Raw genomic sequence first — 19,271 nt, forward strand, 5'->3', positions numbered from 1 at the left:
GCCCAAAGCATCTCAAAACATAATAGTAATTACATTCCATACCTTTAAGTGGGTAATCCACTTATTTGTAATATATCACTTAACATTTTTTAGGGTTCTTTGGATATCTGACATACTTTATTACATATATCCTATATACAATTTCAGCTTTGTTAATTTAAAATAAACCCTCCTTAGGTTTATAGTCAAAGACTGATCCTAAGCATCCTAAGTGAAAAATATTTAGTTCAAATGCAGGACTGTTTTAGTACCTTCGAGAACCTTAAGGAGTTTTTTGGATGCCCCAATTCTGTTGTAGATACATTTTTTTCATAGCAGGATAGTGGTTATTTTTGAGAGAGGTAAAAGGAAAAACATCTGAGTAAGAATGCTGGATGATCTTTTAAAAGTGTGCTATTTTTAGTATAACAGTAAAGAGAAGAGCAACTTTTGCCTAAGGTTTATATTCCAAATTTCACAACTACAGCCAAAATCATCACTGTCCTTTCTCATATGTAGAGAGTCCTTGACTGTATATGACTATCTGCTGAGAAGTAGTGAACTAGAAATCAAGATCTTTGTAATCTCTTAATTCTAGCATTTAAAATGATGCCAATTTGATAGAATGGCATTCTCATTTTCTTCATTTGGTTCATTTTCTTCATTTGCAAAATTACTTTATGATAGTGGAGGGAAGCTGCATTTGAAGAATGTTTATTATGTGCTTTGAGATCATTAAAGCTGATTTCACTTTGCATACCAAGTGGTAGTATTCATATTCTTAATATACTAAAGTTCTGATACAATCAACCTTTAACAAATAACGTATCATGACCAACAGTTTATGCATAATTCCATGATGTAAATGTGTCTCCGGTAATTACTCCCTCCTCTGTAATCTTGACATGACTATTGTCTGTGCCACTCACATTGGGACTTAGTATAAACCATTTTCTATTGTTATTTATCTTTATATGCATATGTCCTATTTATCCAAACAGATTGTGTGCTCTTGAGGGTGGGAGCTGACTATTCTAGCTTCTAGCAATGTGCCTTACACTTAATGGATGCTTAAATAGTTCTTGTTGAGGATTAGGACACTGTTTGGTGAGAAACACAAATGCCTTTCATCAGGCATTTGAGCCAACTAGAACAGAAGTAGCTAATAACACTTAACCACCGAACATGTTTTACTGATATCTGTCAATTGCATAAAGTTGTCCATTGATCGTTATTGGGTTCCTTTGATTATTATTTATAAAATATTGGCAATAATTAAATTATAATGTCTACAGTGTGAATCTGTGAAAAAGTTTAATTTGCTTTTTCATTCTTTATTTTTTTCTAAATTCTCCATAATACATTCAATTATTCTTATAGTAAGAAAAAATGTGAAGTCCTGAAAACTTTCTTCTATTCTGATAAACCAAAGCATGAAAAATCTTAATAGTATAAATGCCATGCTATATATTAATTTCTCATTTAAATTAAAATCTAACATGGGGAAGACTAACTTCCAGAATCCATACTGGCAAAGATGATAGTTAATTGACTATACTGAAAAGGGAAATACTTTAATAAACATAAAACAGTACTTGTTAAAATTCCTTTAAGATCTTTTAAATTAATGTAATAATATAGATTTGTTAATGAAAGCCTAAGAAAACAAATTTCTCCTCATCTCTTATCAGTAGAGTTTAGCTGGGATGTCCCTGCCTCCAACTTCAGAGGAACAATAACAAGAACACAGACCAAGGTCCTCAGCCCAAGGGAAAACTATTGTTGAATTAGTATCCAAAAGACTTAAGGAATGTGAATGTTAGACATTTGTCCAGTGGATATGCTTATATAATTGCCCGGGCATTTGTTAGCAAGAATTCAGATGGTTCTTTCTTTTACTGTGAAAATATTTTGGACAAATTTCCCTGGACAGGTAATTGAAGGTGTGTTATTAACAACATTAGCACATGTTTCATTAAGACTGCTTTGGTGACAAGATATATCCCTTCAAAATGAGACTTGGTGGATAGCAAGGATTTCAAGAGACATTTGTTTAAAGGAGGATTCAAAGCAAAATGGAGACCAGCAGCTCATGCCTAATTTGTCATATTTTCTGTAAGGTCTTTCTTTAGCAACCTCACCCCAGCACCTGTCACTTAAGCAAAACATAATATAGAAAGAATACTTTAGTATGGCTTAATATGAAATCTTTTATGTCTGTTATTAGTCCTACATCACTTTAGATTGTCATCAGGAGTTGTTCAATCAAAAGCTTCAGTCAAAGCTAACATTCTTTACTGATGTCTTTTTTTCCCCCAAGAGCATTGAAAATTCGATTGTTCAAAGTACAAATATGATTCAGAAAATCATTTATCAGAAAACCTAAAGAGGTAATGTAAAAAAGTGGTCTGAGAACCTGAACTGAATGGGCTTTACCAGTCAGTCAAAGACTTTGAAACTGCTTTCCTGTGAGTGGCTGGAATGGAACAGAACAGTCAATTACTGACTGTAATTAAGAAGTGGATGCATTTAAACTGTAGAGAGCAGTAGCAGACTTCTCCAGACTGCCTAGTAACTCAAAAGATTAGTGGGAAGACAGAGGAAGATGTGAACTGTATCTCTCTGAAACTATGATTTGAATGAATTGCATTCATATAGTTCTCTGATCCAGCTTCTCAAAATGAATTCATAAATCAATGATTATGTATGATTAATACAGTAAATATTTAGACAAAGAAACTTTTAAAATACATGTTTACTTTTGGTTGTTTTAGCAGTAAGGAGATCTCCTTTGTGATGCACAGAATGCATCAAAAATACAAAGGCATGCTTAAGTACTTGTATTTTATCACTGAACTTACTGGCCTAGAAATTGAACTACATTGGCCCTTTCTAAAACCCTTAGAATACAGTAAATCTAATTATGTTTGCTTTTTGTGCTTTGAAAATGTTCCTTTTAATAATTTTAATAATGGTTTATTTATAATGGCAGGGAAATATATTGTAGATTATGTTTGGTCTAATTCATGTTTCTTTTTGTATGTTAACAAATTCTGATGTGATGTAACACATTCACAATCAAAATATTTACATTTAGATTAGGATGAAGGTAGAGAGGTCAAGGATGTTACCAGTTTTCTTGGGTTAGTTAGAAGTGACCTTATAATTTTAGATTACTATTTCTGTGGCAACATTTTATAAAGTAAATATTTGGGACTTGATGTAAGTAAAGAACATTGCAAGGGTGTTCAGATAATTAGGCAAGCATCAGCCTATCTTTTACTAGAAACATAAAACAGAAGACTATTTGGAGGCTATTTTGAGCTATCCCAAATCTTACAAGCAATTTTACTTAAAAAAAAAAGAGTGTCCTTGGTAATCCATCAAATTCTAATGTGGCTAATTAATTTCCTCTTATTTTCAAATCTTTCACTTCTCATAATTGCATATACTTTGCATAGTTCTTCTCATTACAGTTGTAAAACATTGGAATCCATCTCACTTAAGAGTGGATGCATTGCAGGAGTGAGTGATGTTGCATCTCTATAGAGTTTTTCTAAAAATAAATGACAAATGAATATTTATGTATGTGTGTATTCAAAGATTCCTTTAACACTCTGGGATCATTGTTATTAAATGTTGCCATAAGAGTTACTGAAACCTTCAGAGTGAGCTATTTTGGGTAATAATTGTCACTTTAATGATAGAATTATGGAGACATTCCGGAGCCTGATTTGTGATTTCCTGAACCTGTGCCGCATTTCAGTGCTCACCTCATATTTAGTGCAATAAGGCTGAGAAGAGGTGACTGGCTTCAACAATTCAGTATGTTGAAATGTCAGTCCTCTAAACCTCTGAAGTCTTGCTTGATGTGTGACAGCAGTTGGGAAATGTTCATCTTCCTGTTGAAACAAAAAGTCAATAATACAAAGGGAAAATCTTCACAGTTCAGATTGATGACCTAATACAAAAAGCATGCCTACACCCACTCTAATCAGATTCTTCTCTAAGAAGCCCGTTATGTGTGAAATCAAGAGCATTGCTCTATATCTGTAGGGTCCCATATTCTCTCCCCATTCTGGGGAGAAAAAGATTCACTGAGATGAAAAATGCATAGTTACATGCGAAATATTGCCACCTACTTAGCAACCCTGGGAGTCTGGAACAGGGGTGTTCATTTGATAAATACTCTCCATGAGAGGTTCAAATATGTAAATAAACATCTATTCTAATATAATCTCTTTGTGGGCAAATCGGTCCTTTATTAATTTCCTATAGATTTTTATGATAGGAAAGTAGAAATAACCAAATGTTACTCATTTGAATGACCTTTTAGGAAAGTCTGCATTTGGTCTCTTTTGGTAAATAATCTGTTTTAGAGCCCTCCATAAAAGGAAATCAAATATAAAGATACTATTAGATTTGAAAAAGACAAACAGGAAAGAGCCAAAAGTGCAGAATGAATTCTGACACGCCTGGGTGTATTTTTCTAAGGTTCTGACTTAAGTGCATACTGTCTGCATTATTCTGAACTTCCTGGCTTGCTTCTCCTTGAGTTGGAGTAATTCAGCTTTAGAACTACTCTGAGTTAATCGTTCTATTATGAAAACAATAATGTATTTGTTATGACATGAGAAAACAGTTTATAGCGAGCAGTTCAAAATGATCCTAGTCTCCCAGTTCCCAGAAAGACAATTACTGGAATACAAGCAAATATTTCAGTGTATTGAAGTGTGTTTTTTAAAAAGGATATATATATTTTTTTAAATGTAAGAAATCTATTTTATCTGGTTTGGTTACCTGTCATTTTTATTTTTTCAGATCACAACAGCATCAGGAAATGAGTTCCTTCTACAGTCAGATATTGAATTCATCATATTGGATTGGTTCCACGCTATCAAAAATGCAATTGACAGATTGGTATGTATTTGTTTTGTCTGTTACCTTTATTAATTAAAATGTAGTCATTTAAATCTTATTGCTTAGGCATATAACTCACCAGCATTTAAATGGATCCTATGGATTGAGAGATATTAAGTTATTTTAAGTTTAAATAGAGTCCACTAAAAATGTTTCAGCAGACAGGATTTGTGAAACTAAATGTCATTTGATTTCTCTCTTTCATAAATACAGTGCATTCATTTTTTTAAAAAAATGAAATAACATGGACATTCATCTATTAGAGACTGTAAAAAGCACACAAGCACTTAATAACTACTGAATTTTCACATTTTCAATTTATGCAGTCTGTAATGCATATTCTTGGAAATAAATATCAATGTATTTAAACCCATATTCACTGTTATAATGCCAGTAAATAATAATCCTTTGTACTTATTTTCATTGTTTTTTCAGTTAAGCTAGACTGTTCTCATGAAAATTAACATATCTAGAACTTCATGAAATTACCCTAAATCACACATTCAGAGTATGTTTTTAAAAGTCGTATTATTTAAAACTACTCATTTTATACTAAGTTTAGACTAAACATCTAATTTTAGGACACTAATATTTGCAAAATCTTGAGAAAGAAATATTTTTGATTGCCTTTAACAAGGTACACAATAGGAAAATACATTTCCTGTGTGATTTTATTGCTATTTAATTTCAGTCTTCCATTATATCATTTTGGGGACTGAAACTTTAAAAAATAAATTAACAAACTGATTTCTCCCTATCTCCAATATATACTTTTTCCACAGGTGTGAGTTCTGTGCCCCCTACACACGGCCATGTGTTCACAAGCACACATACACACAAGCATACACACATACTCACATACACAGATTGTCATTAAAAGTGAACTGTGGGGTCAAATTGCCTGAGTTTGAATGCTGGTTCTATCATTTACTAGCTGTGTGGCCTTGGACAAATGACTTATCTCTTTTGGCTTCAGTTTCCTTGTCTGGAAAATAAGGATAATAAAAATAATAATAACTACCTCATAGGATTATTGTGATGAATAACTGAGTTAATGCATGTGGAGAGCCTGGGGTAGTGCACAAGGTTTAGTAAGCACCATATATGTAACTGTTATTACCTTTGCATGTTAAGCTTAGCATAGAGGTCCCATTCCAAAAATAATTATCTTATTTTAAATATCCCATTATATATAATATCAAAATAGGTCCCAAAATTATTTTTTGAGTTCTTTCTTCCTTGTAAATTTGTTCTGACTAATTATTTGGTATTTCCAGCCAAAGGATCCAAGTAGCCCATCAAGAAACCTGGAATTAGCCAAAATCCAGAGATCCTCCAGCACAGACTTACTAAGTCACTATGATAGTGATATAAAAGAACAGAAACCAGAGCACAGAAAATCTTTAAGTAAGTATTTTTCTAACTTGCTCATTTTAACTTCATCCAAATGCAGTGCTTATGAAATATAAATACATTAAAATGAGACTTGGGCCAAACTCATTCTACTCATGGAAGATTCGTGGCCATTTCCTGGCCAGGGATTCATGTACTGGAGGGCAGTCTGGGCATTTTGCTCACATCGTTGTTAGTAAGGCCTTTTGAGGAAACAACTGTTCCCAGGTCGTGATATTCGCTTACACCTAATATCTGAATCTCTTAGTAATAGCCATGGCATTCAGATTAGTGATTGATTTTGAGAGTGGGAAATGTCAAGCGTCTCCAAACCTTGGCATGCTATTTGATTTTCATACATTAAGAACATTAAAAAATGTATGAGTGACCACCACAGTTGGTCCAACTTAAACCAACAGACTCTACCTTTCACACTTTTAGACCACTAGGAAGACTTAGAAATATGGAATGTGAATTAGATGTTCTCTAAGGTCACATGTGGTTCTAATATTCTAAAAGAAATGAGTTTGGAATAAAAAGGACTAATCTCATCACTTATGTTGTGATCTTGAGTATATCTTATAACCTTTCCCAATCCCCTTCTTCTTCCATGAAAGGGCTTGTTAAAAGGTGTCAGTCATACTTATCTTTAGAGTTGGCTTGAGTCTCATCTTCCTGAAAAAAGTACATATCTTTGTAATGAGAGAAAAACAACTTCCCAAAGTCTCCAAAATGATAGTACTTTACCTAGTACATCTACCTAGCTACTCCAGTCTTCTGATTCACCATTTTTCTGCCATTTTCTCTGGTCAAAATTCAACATAGTTACATACTAGCTTTTTGAATTTAGGGAAAACTCAGTAAGTAGAGAAGGGATGCTAACAGAATATCTACATAACTACATAAGTACATATTTTAGATGACTGTATGTATATATATATATATACACTTTGTGTACATTAGGAAAGATAATATACCTATAGCATACATGTATACTCTTACACACATGATAGGAAGAGGAAAGGTATTTATGTGTGATAACATATCTTTCAAAGCTAAATAATTGGGAGCCTAAAAACATAGAAATAACATGATAACTTCAAATAGATTCACCCTTTTAAAATTAAGTCATTATTTTAAGAACTGTACCCCAATTTCAATAACTGCTAGATGCATATTTAGTAAGCCAGTTGTTTTAAGTTGCAGTTTAAAACGATCAGTGTTAATGTCTTCAACTTCATAGTGCTTTGCAAATATGTTGTGGAGAGTTAGCAATCACATTTAAAAAGATTATTACACATGATGGTACAGTTTGGAGTTATATCATTTGAACATTTCCCTTGAAGTCCTGGTCACTTTTTACATTATGTGGGATCAGACATAAGATAAGATTTTGGAATTAGAATTAAATAGTGAGTATATAGTTTATGTTAATTATATAACCATTTTGAAGTGTATATATAAAGGATGCATGAGGCAATGACCAGTAGATCTGGAATCTCAGATAAAATTGCTGCTTTAGAGGAAACCTGACACAATTCTAAAGCCTGGAGCTTGGGGAAAAATATAGATCTGTAGGAGTGTGTTTGAGAAACACTGTGGCAAATGGATTCTTTGTTCAGTAACAGTCACGTGAAATGTTTTAGGATGATACTGGGGATAAAATTCCTATAGACAGAATACCACTTCCTCCTCTTTAGAACTTACTTATACTTTTAAAAATTTTAAATGGTATGTATGTTTTTTGTTGAATATATTGGGGTGACATTGGTTCCTAAAACCATACAGGTTTGAAATGGGTAACTCAGCAAAACATCATCTGCACATTGCATTGTGCACCCACCACCTCAAACAAAGTCTCTTTCCATCCGTATCCTGCCCTTTGCCCACCTCCACCGAGCTCCAACCCCCCCTTCTCTCTGGCTACCACCATCCTGTTGTCTGTGTCTATGTGCTTTATATAAATAAATATGTGTGCATTTGCTTAATTCCTTCACCTTCTCTCATCCAGCCCCCCCCCATCCCCTCCCCTCTGAGAGCTGTCAGTCTCTTCCATGCATCCATGCCTCTGTTTCTATTTGTTTGTCAGTTTCTCTTTGTTCATTAGATTCCACATGTAAGTGAGGTCATATGGTATTTGTCTGTCTTGGACTGGCTTATTTTACTTAGTTTAATAATCTCCAGGTCCATCCATGCTATTATTGCAAAAGGTAAGATTTCCTCCTTTTTTGCAGCCATGTATTATTCCATTGTGAAAATGTACCACAGCTTTTTTATCCACTCATCCACTGATGGGCACATTAACTGTTTCCAAATCTTGGCTATTGTAAATAATGTTATAATGAATGTTGAAGGGTGAATATATTTTTTCAAATTAGTGTTTTGGGTTTCTTCAGATATATTCCCAGAAGTGGGGTCATTGGCTCAAAAGGTAGTTCCATTTCTAATTGTTTTAGGAAACTCCATAGTCTTCCACAGTGACTGTGCCAGTCTGTATTTCCAGCAACAGTGCACAAGGATTATTTTTTTCTTCCACTTCCATATTAGTGCTTGTTGTTTGTTGATTTATTGATGATAACCATTCTGACAGATGTGAGGTGATGATAATCATTGTGGGTTTAATTTGTATCTCCGATGATTAGTGACGTTGAACATTTTTTCACATGTCTATGGGCCATCTGTGTATCCTCTCAGAGAAGTGTTTATTCAGGTTCTTTGCCCCTTTTTAATTGGGTTGTTTGTCTTCTTGGTGTTGAGTAGTATAAGTTCTTTATGTATTTCAGAAATTAACACCTTTTCAGATGTATCATTGGCAAATATGTTTCCTATTCAGTGGATTGGTTTCCTTTTTCATTTTGTTGATGGTTTCTTTTGCTTTTCAAAAGCTTTTTAGATCAATGCAGTCCCAATTTATTTATTTTTTCTTTGTTTCCCTTACCCAAGAAGATATATCTGTGAAAATATGGCTATTAGAAATGTCTGAAATTTTACTGCCTGTTTTCCTCTAGGTAGAAATTATTTTTAATTGAAAGAGACAATTATTTGTTTATTTTGGGCTTAAACTCAATCCTGCCTAAAGTCAAGGGAAGAGACACATATGATTTACTCTATTTAATTCAAACCGTACCTAATTGTATAATGACCTTAAATTCACCGTTTCCTTTGCAGTTCAAAAATAATGATTGCTAGTAAATATTGAGCACTTAGTGTTCACCAGACATTGTTCTAAGTGCTTGTCTTATACTGAGTTAATCATCCCACTAATCCAATGAGGTAGGTATTATCATTAACTCTATTGTATACATGAGGAAATAGGCATGGAGAATAAAGACAACTTGTACAAAAGGAAGTTATGGAGACTAGTTTCAAAGTTAAGCAGCCTGATATTAGAGTCTGTACTTTTTACCATTATGCCATAGTGAAGAGAACAAATGAAAATAAAAAGTTAGTTTATCAACCCTTGACTTGGATGGGAATATTATATTAAAATGGAATCCATAGAAATCAGTAAACTTAAGCAGGGATCTAAAAGCATTTTAACAAAATAATTAAAATGAGATTTTTTTTCTTTGGACTTTGATATCACTATTAAAACAAATGGGTCATTTAACATTTATGCTAGCCTTAATTTTAGAAAATTTTTTTTTCTGTTTTGGTGGATATTTATAGTTGTAAGCCATTGTTAGGGCTAATATGCCTTTTTGCAATGTTGGATACAGTTAATAACCATCTATTACATTGAAAGTGTACTCAGTATTTATGTATTCATTTTCATTTGAAAGCCATAATGATTGACCCATCCACACAGTATCAAATCAGACTATGCACTTGCGATAGCAATTGCCATATTTACATTCATTTTTAAAAATTTTTTTCAAGTAAGAAATGCGCTATATGTAACTCCTCTGATCTCAGTTCTAGATTTGAACACCCAAACTTAGTTTCTTAAAAAATGCATTCAATTTTATGTCACTCTCCTGAGATTAAATAATTATGTAGAATTAGTGATTCACAGTATCTCCTTCCTTATTAGTAGTCTAAGCACAAGCTTTATTGCCAGTTAGCTGCCTTTGGCTTCCTGTGCCCTTGATGTTCCCACGAGTTTTGTCGCCAAGATTGTAGACAGATAAAGCCAGAATTACTTTTTTAAAGGCATGTGAACATCATTAGCAGCTAACAGGTGGTCATTTCATTGTCCAGTTTCTCTGTATAACATGGAAAAAATATGCACTCTCAATAAGTGATTTCAGAAAGTTAAGTGCTTAAATATACTTTCATTTTTAAAATATGATTTTAACCTGCCAATGTTATTAAGTACTAATCAGATATTTTAAGATATCAGTTGAATCTACGAGACAAAAAGCCAGAAAATTCAATGTAAGGGCCAAATCACTGTGGGAAATTCAAGACACCAGCATGAGATGAGAGTGGGAGAGCAGCTCTCCAGGGACGGCTGTTGCGGAAAGTAGAGAGTCAGAGAAAATGCTAACATAGTTTTCCAGGGAAAGAGAAGTGTCTTCCACTGATGGCAAAGAAGAAGTCCCAAATATAAATCCTCCACCAAATAACCTTGGAGAGGATTCATCACTTTTCCGAGCTTCACTTCCTAGATCTATAAAAATGGGTTTAATACTGTCCTTGCAGGATCATGTGAGAATTTGAAATTAGATATGTAAATACTTAGCTCACAGCAGGCGCTCAATAAGTAGAGGCTCTTATTATTATCCTCTGTGTCCCCAAGCAGATGGTATCAAAATAGGGCATGAGCCAAGGGTGGTATCTGGTGGAAGACTGGAGCAGGGCATATATACTTGACATCCGCTCCCTGAGTATAGAGAAAATAGAGGAAAGGAGCCAGAATTGGAAATGGGAGCCATAGCTGCAAAAATCTAAATATGAGCAGCTGGTCTTTCCCCTGGCGACTCCCCAGGTGAAAATGGCAGCCAGGGCATTCTTGGGAGCAGCGCACCAGGAAATAGGAGGAGGAAGCCAAGAGATACACTTGACTCTCTTACACCCAGAAGAACATGTCATTTAAGAGGTTCCAGCTGATAAAAAGATTCAGCCTCTCGCCATTTCACTCTTTCTTTAGATGTAGCTCTAGTTTATTCATCCATTCATGTTTTCATGAACAGGTATTCCTGAAGGCACACAACAGAAATTCTTGATTTTGCTTTTATATGCTTTTGTTTAAAAATTATTTTTGTATTTAGACTCTGCTTTATGAGTACTGTATCTCGTGATAATCAATTGCTAAACTGTAAAGATTACTTTTATGTACAATCGACTTTTAAGCATTATAAATAAGCCAAACGAATCCCAAAATGAATATGAGTTAAAATAACATAAAAAGTTAAAAGAACTAAAAGGAAATGTGTTTCCTTTTACTGTCTTTTTATTAAATTATCATAAAAAACAAATGTGTTCTGGGTGAAATCCTAAAAGTATTTACAATAGATATAGATTTTCCAATTTCATAGTTCCTTAGTAATATGTATAATAAGGGTGTATGTACCAAACTACAGGGTCAAGATAGAAATGGAAAAATTGGATTGAGATATTTATACAATGTAAAAAATAAACATGCTTGTGAATCTGTAGTGGTATCTTTGTTTAAAAATTTGCCTGCAAAGAAAACGTGATGATGCCAAGTGAAAAGAGTGTGATTGAGAAGGCAGTTAATTTTTGTACTAATCTAAATAATAATAAATAATACTGGACATCCACAACAGTAAGTAGACTATGTTGTCAAAATCCAATTGTGAACTGGTTGCTCAGACCTCAAAATATTTTCATTAGGAAACCGCAAAGCACACTTGAACCACATGCCGTCACTTAGACTGTTGTTTCTAGGGAACAGCTCATTCTGCATTTGCTGCACCTCTGACCATATGAGCTAAGGCTTCCCAGTAACATTGCTTTCCATCTGGTTTCCTTTTCCTCCTTCCCTTCTCCTGCACCAGCTCCACCAAAGCAACTAGAGTTCTCAGAACTGCTTTGGCTAGGAGGGTCCAGAACTCTTCAAATCTCCAGGAGTGGCGGTGAGGGGGTGCTGAGTCTCCGAACCAGAAGAAATACTTGGAAAGGGAGAGAATGGAGGACTTGGGGAGAAGTTTACACAGCATGGGTGGGGAAGTGAATCCTCAGCAAGACCAGATGACTTTTTAAGAAATGTGTGTAAAGACAGATTAAATCTAGCATTATCCAAAATGCTAACATTTGATGAATCTAGGTGGTATAAATATGAATAGATGAATGGTCATGATGCTATTGTTTTCAGTGTGTCTGGAAAGTTTCACAAATTAAAATTTGGAATACACACACACACACACACACACACACACACACACACACCCATACTAGGCATTACTCATGTTCATAATTCAATAAGAGAACAAACATATTTCCAACTGCAGTTTAAAAACTTTTAATGAATATCAAATTTTCTGAATAGGAGTTACATTTACTCCTATATAATTAAGAAAATTTGTAAGATATTTATTATTACCCAAAATGGAAGCGTTATATGAGTGTTTTGGACAAATATGTAATTAGCAATTGTTTTAAACACATATTGTGAGGCCTGTTCTGGAGACTCACATATACATACTTTAAAGTTTCTTCTTATTAAGTATTTTATTTAAAGCAGACTAATCTTGCCAATGCATAAAAATAATAAGAAAAGCCATCTGCCAAGAAAATAAAAGACAATGTTGCAGAAATAAATTATATCTAGCTTTGAAGAAACAGAAACAAAACTCTTACCTGAAAAAGATTAAAAGGTCATAATATTTGTGTAGAATATCATGGGTTATTGTGTTGTCAAGGGGACAAAGTTTCTGATTTGGGTAAGGTGGTCTAATTTTTTTTTTCTAAAATCAATATTGCCACCTAACACCCATTTCATAAAATACTCTCCTGATAAGAATAAATAATTGCATTAAAGAGTAAAAATACAGGTAAGTTTGTTTTACTATAGTTAGAAGACAGAATATCCAAGAAACAGTTTAAGTTTTCTTCTCGATTGTCTTCCACAAGTTAAGGGAATTTTTTATTTCAAAATATTCTAGTTGGTGACGAAAAGTGTAAGGTTTTAAATATAAATTCATGTTGCTAAAGCTGAAGGAGTTAAACATCATAAGAAGAAAAAACAGTAAAGATTAGGCACATACTTGATAATCAAGCATCTGAATTACTTTGTCAAAACAATGTTATGAAGGTTTGAGGGCTGCACTGAGGTTCTGTGTGACCACAGTGATTGCTCTGAAATGTGTTCCCGACATAGCAGCAATCCCAACTTTCCTGGGACCCATAGATTAAACTGTTTTTTTTAAAGATTCAGTTTTCCATGAATCATTTGATAAGACTTTGTTATAAGCTAAGCAAAGAATGTCCTGATTAATCTCTTCTTTCCCTTCTAAGGGGATGATCTTGCCTTCTGACCTGTAGGTGTCCATTGTCATGTATCTTGTAGCATCAGCTACTCGGAAAGTCTATCTAACCCTATCAGCACTCAAACACTAGATCACCCCATCTCCTCCTGACCCTGGCAGTAGCTTGGTAACCATATTTACCCTTAGATGAACTGCATTTAATCAGCTTCTGATTTCATTAGGTCAAATGGCATTTTTCTTTCAATAATAGGCCAAATCCAAAGGGTCCATTGCTCTAACTCTTAAGCAATATTTCCTTAGCATTAATACACTGCTGTGATGGTAAACAATAGAAAAAAATACTCATTGATCTCCTCTGAAAGTTTTCCTCTGTTTATTTTATAACTCCAGAACAGGCATATATTAACATTTTCTTGTAAAGTTAGGCATACAGTATTTGTTCACTCTTGTCATATCAAGTCTAAAGTACTTTAGTTAAGCATGAGATTTGAGGTATTTTTATAGTGAATCCCTGTGCAGAGAAAAACATTCCTTTGAGCACAATGATTACCTCTTTATGAATACAAGATTTATTTGCTGTACTCCTTTTTGTTTCTGCAGTATAGGAACAATGCTACTGTTCTTCAAAATCCTAAAAGAAAGTAATTTGCTTTTTAATTTATTTGGGTGTCCCAAAGAGGCCTAATGGTATGCTTAGGAAGAAAATATTTATTGTAAACATATAATCTATGAGATTTTCTTGGAAAACAAGTTTATTTCTTATTATTCATAATAAAGCTCACATCCATGTGAGGAAAATTGGGTATTTCTTCCACCCAAAGTACAAGAGATATTGAATCCGTGTGTAAATTAATCTTTCTTTGATTATTTAAATAGAACCTGAAGGTAAATACTTCTGCTACCTAATTTCCCTAAAGTAAATAACTATACTCTTTTGTATACAAAATTAATTCATCTAAGAAATAGAAGCAAAATAACAGATGCAGTCCCATAAGAGAAATATAGGACTGGAATAGTTCCACCAGAGATGGTATCCTTCAAAACTGAAGTCAAAGGTAAAGAACAATTTCTAATCAAACTACCGCATTGGAATGGCTCTAGTTCAAGTTACTCAGTAGAAAGCTATTTAAGACCTGTGTTGTCTTTTCCACTTTTTTCCACCACACCCTCATCTATGATTTATGTTCCAGGAAAAGTGTTTATAATCCCTGATGCATGTTATTCTATGCTGACTTTTACCTTTAAGATCTTCTCTTTGCAAAAAAAAAAAAAAATCTTCTCTTTGCTAAATTAATGTCCTATAAGATTCAACTCAATCCACATCTCCTCCAGAAAACCCTCAGACCTCAGTTGCAAGTTAGGTGATCCCCTTAGGTTTCTGGTCATATTGAATCCATATCTTTATCATAGCAATTGCTAAAGTGTGTGTTTTAACAAGCTAATTATGGCAGGCTCTTTGTCTGTTCTAGATTGTCAGGCTCTGAATAGAATTCTATCTGTTTCACCTGTGTATCTGCAACTGGCAGAGTGGCTTGATGATATTTGAGAGCACAGTTGAACATTGAATAACAAGGCTTTGAACTGTGTGGTCCACTTAACGTGCAGATTTTTTTCAATAAACACTGCAAATGTATTTCTCTTTTCTATGATTTTCTCCGTAATAATTCATTTTCTTTAGCTTAAATGGTAAGAATAGAGTATATAAGTCTATAATACATGTAACATACAAAATATGTGTTGGTTGGCTGTTTCTGTTATTGATCAGGCTTCTTGTCAACAGAAGGCTATTTTTGGCTAAGTTTTTGGAGAGTCAAAAGTTACATGTGGAATTTCAACTGTTGGGGGTCAGCACCCCATACCCTTGTGTTGTTCAATGGTCAGCTCTACTCAGAAATGTGCAGTGAGAAACCAGTAAATGAATGAATGAAGATATTCAAGTGACCATTATAATGTACTTCTTATTCTGTGCTAAAAAAGAAGATGGAATTCCTGAAATTTGTTCGAAAAAAAATAAATTATTTCTTTTCCTGACTACTTGAAACTGGTTTGATTTTTAAGATCATTATTTCTATTTCTCTCTCTGTCTCAATTTCCTCTTAGGACAGTAAATATCAAGGCAATGGTATATTTTATTCAGGTCTCACATACTATGCCTACAAGAATCATGTACAAATAGGTGTTTTATTATGCAATGAGATAAAAATGACTAAAATCTTAGCAGAGGGGAAAAGAAAAATCCTAGTGATACCTTTGCTTAAAGTTACTGTCCTTTCAACATCTTTTAACCTAAGGAAACATTTCTATCATGAAATCTCACCTATTTTGTTTTAAAGAATTACTCTGATCCATACTTGCTTTTGAGACTTGCAGAATTTTCAAGGCTCTATTAGAGGCAGGAAAAAAAGGAGAAACTCTGTAATGTGCAAAAAAAGAAAATAGTAGTTTTGATAACTTTTTGAAGAATGAGAATAATTTTCTTTAAGGTTGAATTATTTATAAAAATCTAGTTTAACACAAAAGTTTAAAGGTGTTTTATGCATGCCCATCAAAGGTTGTGTGGGGCTGTGTCAGTAATATGGGTCTAAGAGTCAGAAAGTTTGAGTATAATTCTCATCTCCAGGATATACTAGCTGCAAGATTCAGACAAGTTTGTTAAGTTTCCTGAAACTGACCTACCAGATAAATATAATGAGTATTATTTTGTAAATATAAAATAATATAAATATATAAGTATGTACTTATATATATCCAAGGAGATCTAGGGCAATAATATAGATATTATTTCTATGAAGAACATATATGAAGTCTGCCCAGAAGGTATCCAGTTATATAATATGAAAAATAAAGATAATTATTGAGGAAGATACAAGATACAAGAGACATTGTATGTTGGACAATGACGCCTCAGTCCCCTTTAAAGTAGGAATCTTGGGACCTCATACAATTCTCCCAGTCACCATCAGGTGCCTCCTTGTGTTTCCCTGAATCTCATTGATGGTCTGAAATTGCTTCCCTTTCAAAGGTGATTTTAGTTTTGGGGAAAGCCAGAAGTCTCTGAGTGCCAAATCTGGGCTATAGGGGCCTGAGTCACCTGGGTGATTTGATGTTTTGCCAAAAAACTCTACATGAAATGCTATGCATGAGTGGGCATGTTGTTGTGATGAGGCTGCCAATCACCAGTTGCCCATAGCTGTGGCTTTCTGAATCATCAAGATAGTTTTCACAGAAGAATGGTCAAGCTTAACACAAAATTTGATGTAGATACATTGCTCCACTTGCTCAGTCATTTTGAATGTGATGGCCATACAGTACACATGCTCACTCAAGGGTGTCTACTGTCCCCACTGACTAGTACAGTGAAGTTGTCATTGTTCACACATACACATTCCAGTTTACTCTCCTTGGCTGCCAGGTTACATCAATGTCACACAAACCATTCTTACTATATTTACAATAGCTGGACTTTTTCTGGACAGGTCTCATATACTGTATCTAAAATATCTCCAAGAATTATGTATATTTATATTATAATATAAATATTAGATATAATGATTTCCAAATGGGTGAAGTATGAGCAAAATGACCATGACTTTTTTGTGTGTATTATAAACCCATCAGTTTCTCTCTTTAGAAATATATCAAGAATGCACTTTGTCAATGATTTGAACAATTGACAAAATCAGATTAACCAAATGTGTATTTACCAAAGGTTTACTTTAAAACAAAAACAAAAACAAACTTTCATTATTCTATTGACTAAGGGGATCACATATATTTTTACCTTTAGTTTCTTTAAGTATTTGAGTTTTATGAGGAATAAATGCTCAGTTTTGCCATTCCTGAGTATGAGCCATTTCATTACATTCTCTAGAGATTAAACTTTATGATGTCACTTTCCTTTTTTTTGTATAAAATAGTAAAATAACAACAAAATGGTAAAATATTGACAGTTATATAATCCACTTAAGAGCAAGAAAAGGTTTTATTTAATTTTATTGTTTTATATGTGTGTATATGTATCTACATTTATATATACATATATATTTTATATACTTGTATATTAGAATAGAATCAAGTCATATAACATATCTGGTGACTAAACTAAAAATATCAAAACCACATAAATAAAGCACCACTTATAAGGAGTAATCTTAAAAGATACTGAAAATCTGTTCTCACCAAAGCCCACACTCTATTAGACTGGTATGCCTGAATGCCCGGCATGTTTGCTGTGTCTGAATGAAGGGATTTTGATACCTGGGAGAAGAGATCCTAGATGACCAAGACTTCAGTCATTGCTGAAGCCAGGGTTTCTCTCTCCCATTAGACTGTAACTGGTAGAAGGGCATAAACCGTGACCTTCTGATAATTACTCCTCCTCACCCCCATTACCGAAAACAGACTTTGAAACATAGTACTGTTCAATATTAAATGTCTGAATGAGTGAATAAATAAGTGACTGAATGGAAAAGATGAAAAAAAGAAATAAGTTATAAATTTTATGTATCAGAAATGAAGGAAAAGGTTGAAATGTGGGGTGTTGACCTCTTGATTGGTGTTTGAGTTTGGTTCCTCCCAAGGCAGTCCCTGAGACAGGATTTGAGCATAGGTAATAATGTTGAAGAGTGATCCCTGTAAATATAGGTAGGAGATGGGGAGAGAGAGCCAGTGCCAACAAAGGGAAATAAAATGTACCTGGAGTCTAATGCTGATGTGAAACTGGGAGATTTTCAGATTGAAAAGAAAAGAATGGCAGAGAAAAGAAAATGGATACATACTAGGATAGGAAAGAACAAACTATAGAGCAAAAAATATTTGGGGAACAGCAATAGATTGGTGAGCCTAGACTGCACAAAACATTAGAGAAACAACTGGAAATCAGCTTGGAAATGAACAGTGGACAGTAACAAAAGGTCTTGCATGGAGTGCTAAGAAATTTTGACCCTATAATCTAAGTAACGGGAGCCTAGTGACAGACTTATATGCAAAGAGGCGATATTAACAGATTTGATATTCAGAGTAATAATTTGGGAGAAATGTGGAGGATGTCCAAGAGACACTGTTAGAAAAGAATGAAAGATCAGAGGTAGGGAGATACGTAAGGGAACTGTTACAGTGGACCTAGTAACATGATACAGGCAGAAACCAGGCAATGAAAATGGAGAAGGGGAAAGGTTCCAGATTTCTGAGGGAATATTGATAGTTTTTCTTAACATGTATTGGAAAAATTCTTGGCAGTTTCCCAATACCCATTGTTTCTGTGTTTTTGGAAAATAGATATCAGGATACCCAGGAGTTCAGCAGAACTTGCATCCTACATCTCATTCTTTCAGAATCCTACTAGATTCTTGCCACTCAAAGTGTGGTCCATGGACCAACAGCAACAATATTACCTGGGCACTTACTAGAAAACACAGAATCTCATATCCTACCCCAAGCCTGCTGAACAGAATCTGAATTTTAGTATATGATTCATATGCATATTAAAGTTTGAGAAATTTACTACTATATGACAAAAATAATTTATTTAAGTAGGTTTTTGGAAGTCCAGAGCCAGAGTGGCCTTTGAGATTTTGATAAGACCTA

General features: G+C 34.0%; 1 protein-coding gene across 1 annotated transcript in view; it reads left to right on the forward strand.

The window, feature by feature from the left end:
• ARHGAP15 (Rho GTPase activating protein 15) overlaps positions 1-19,271 on the forward strand; it is a 609,081-nt gene that overhangs the window by 290,238 nt on the left and 299,572 nt on the right. Inside the window, exons 7-8 of the mRNA XM_054562678.1 lie at positions 4,801-4,899; positions 6,177-6,306. Coding sequence (XP_054418653.1) covers positions 4,801-4,899; positions 6,177-6,306 — 229 coding nt within the window. The remainder of the gene's footprint in view (positions 1-4,800; positions 4,900-6,176; positions 6,307-19,271) is intronic.

The sequence above is a fragment of the Pteronotus mesoamericanus genome, unplaced genomic scaffold (genome assembly GCF_021234165.1).
Source record: "Pteronotus mesoamericanus isolate MK-2021 breed Mesoamerican mustached bat unplaced genomic scaffold, CSHL_Meso_final scaffold_651, whole genome shotgun sequence".
NCBI lineage: Eukaryota > Metazoa > Chordata > Mammalia > Chiroptera > Mormoopidae > Pteronotus > Pteronotus mesoamericanus.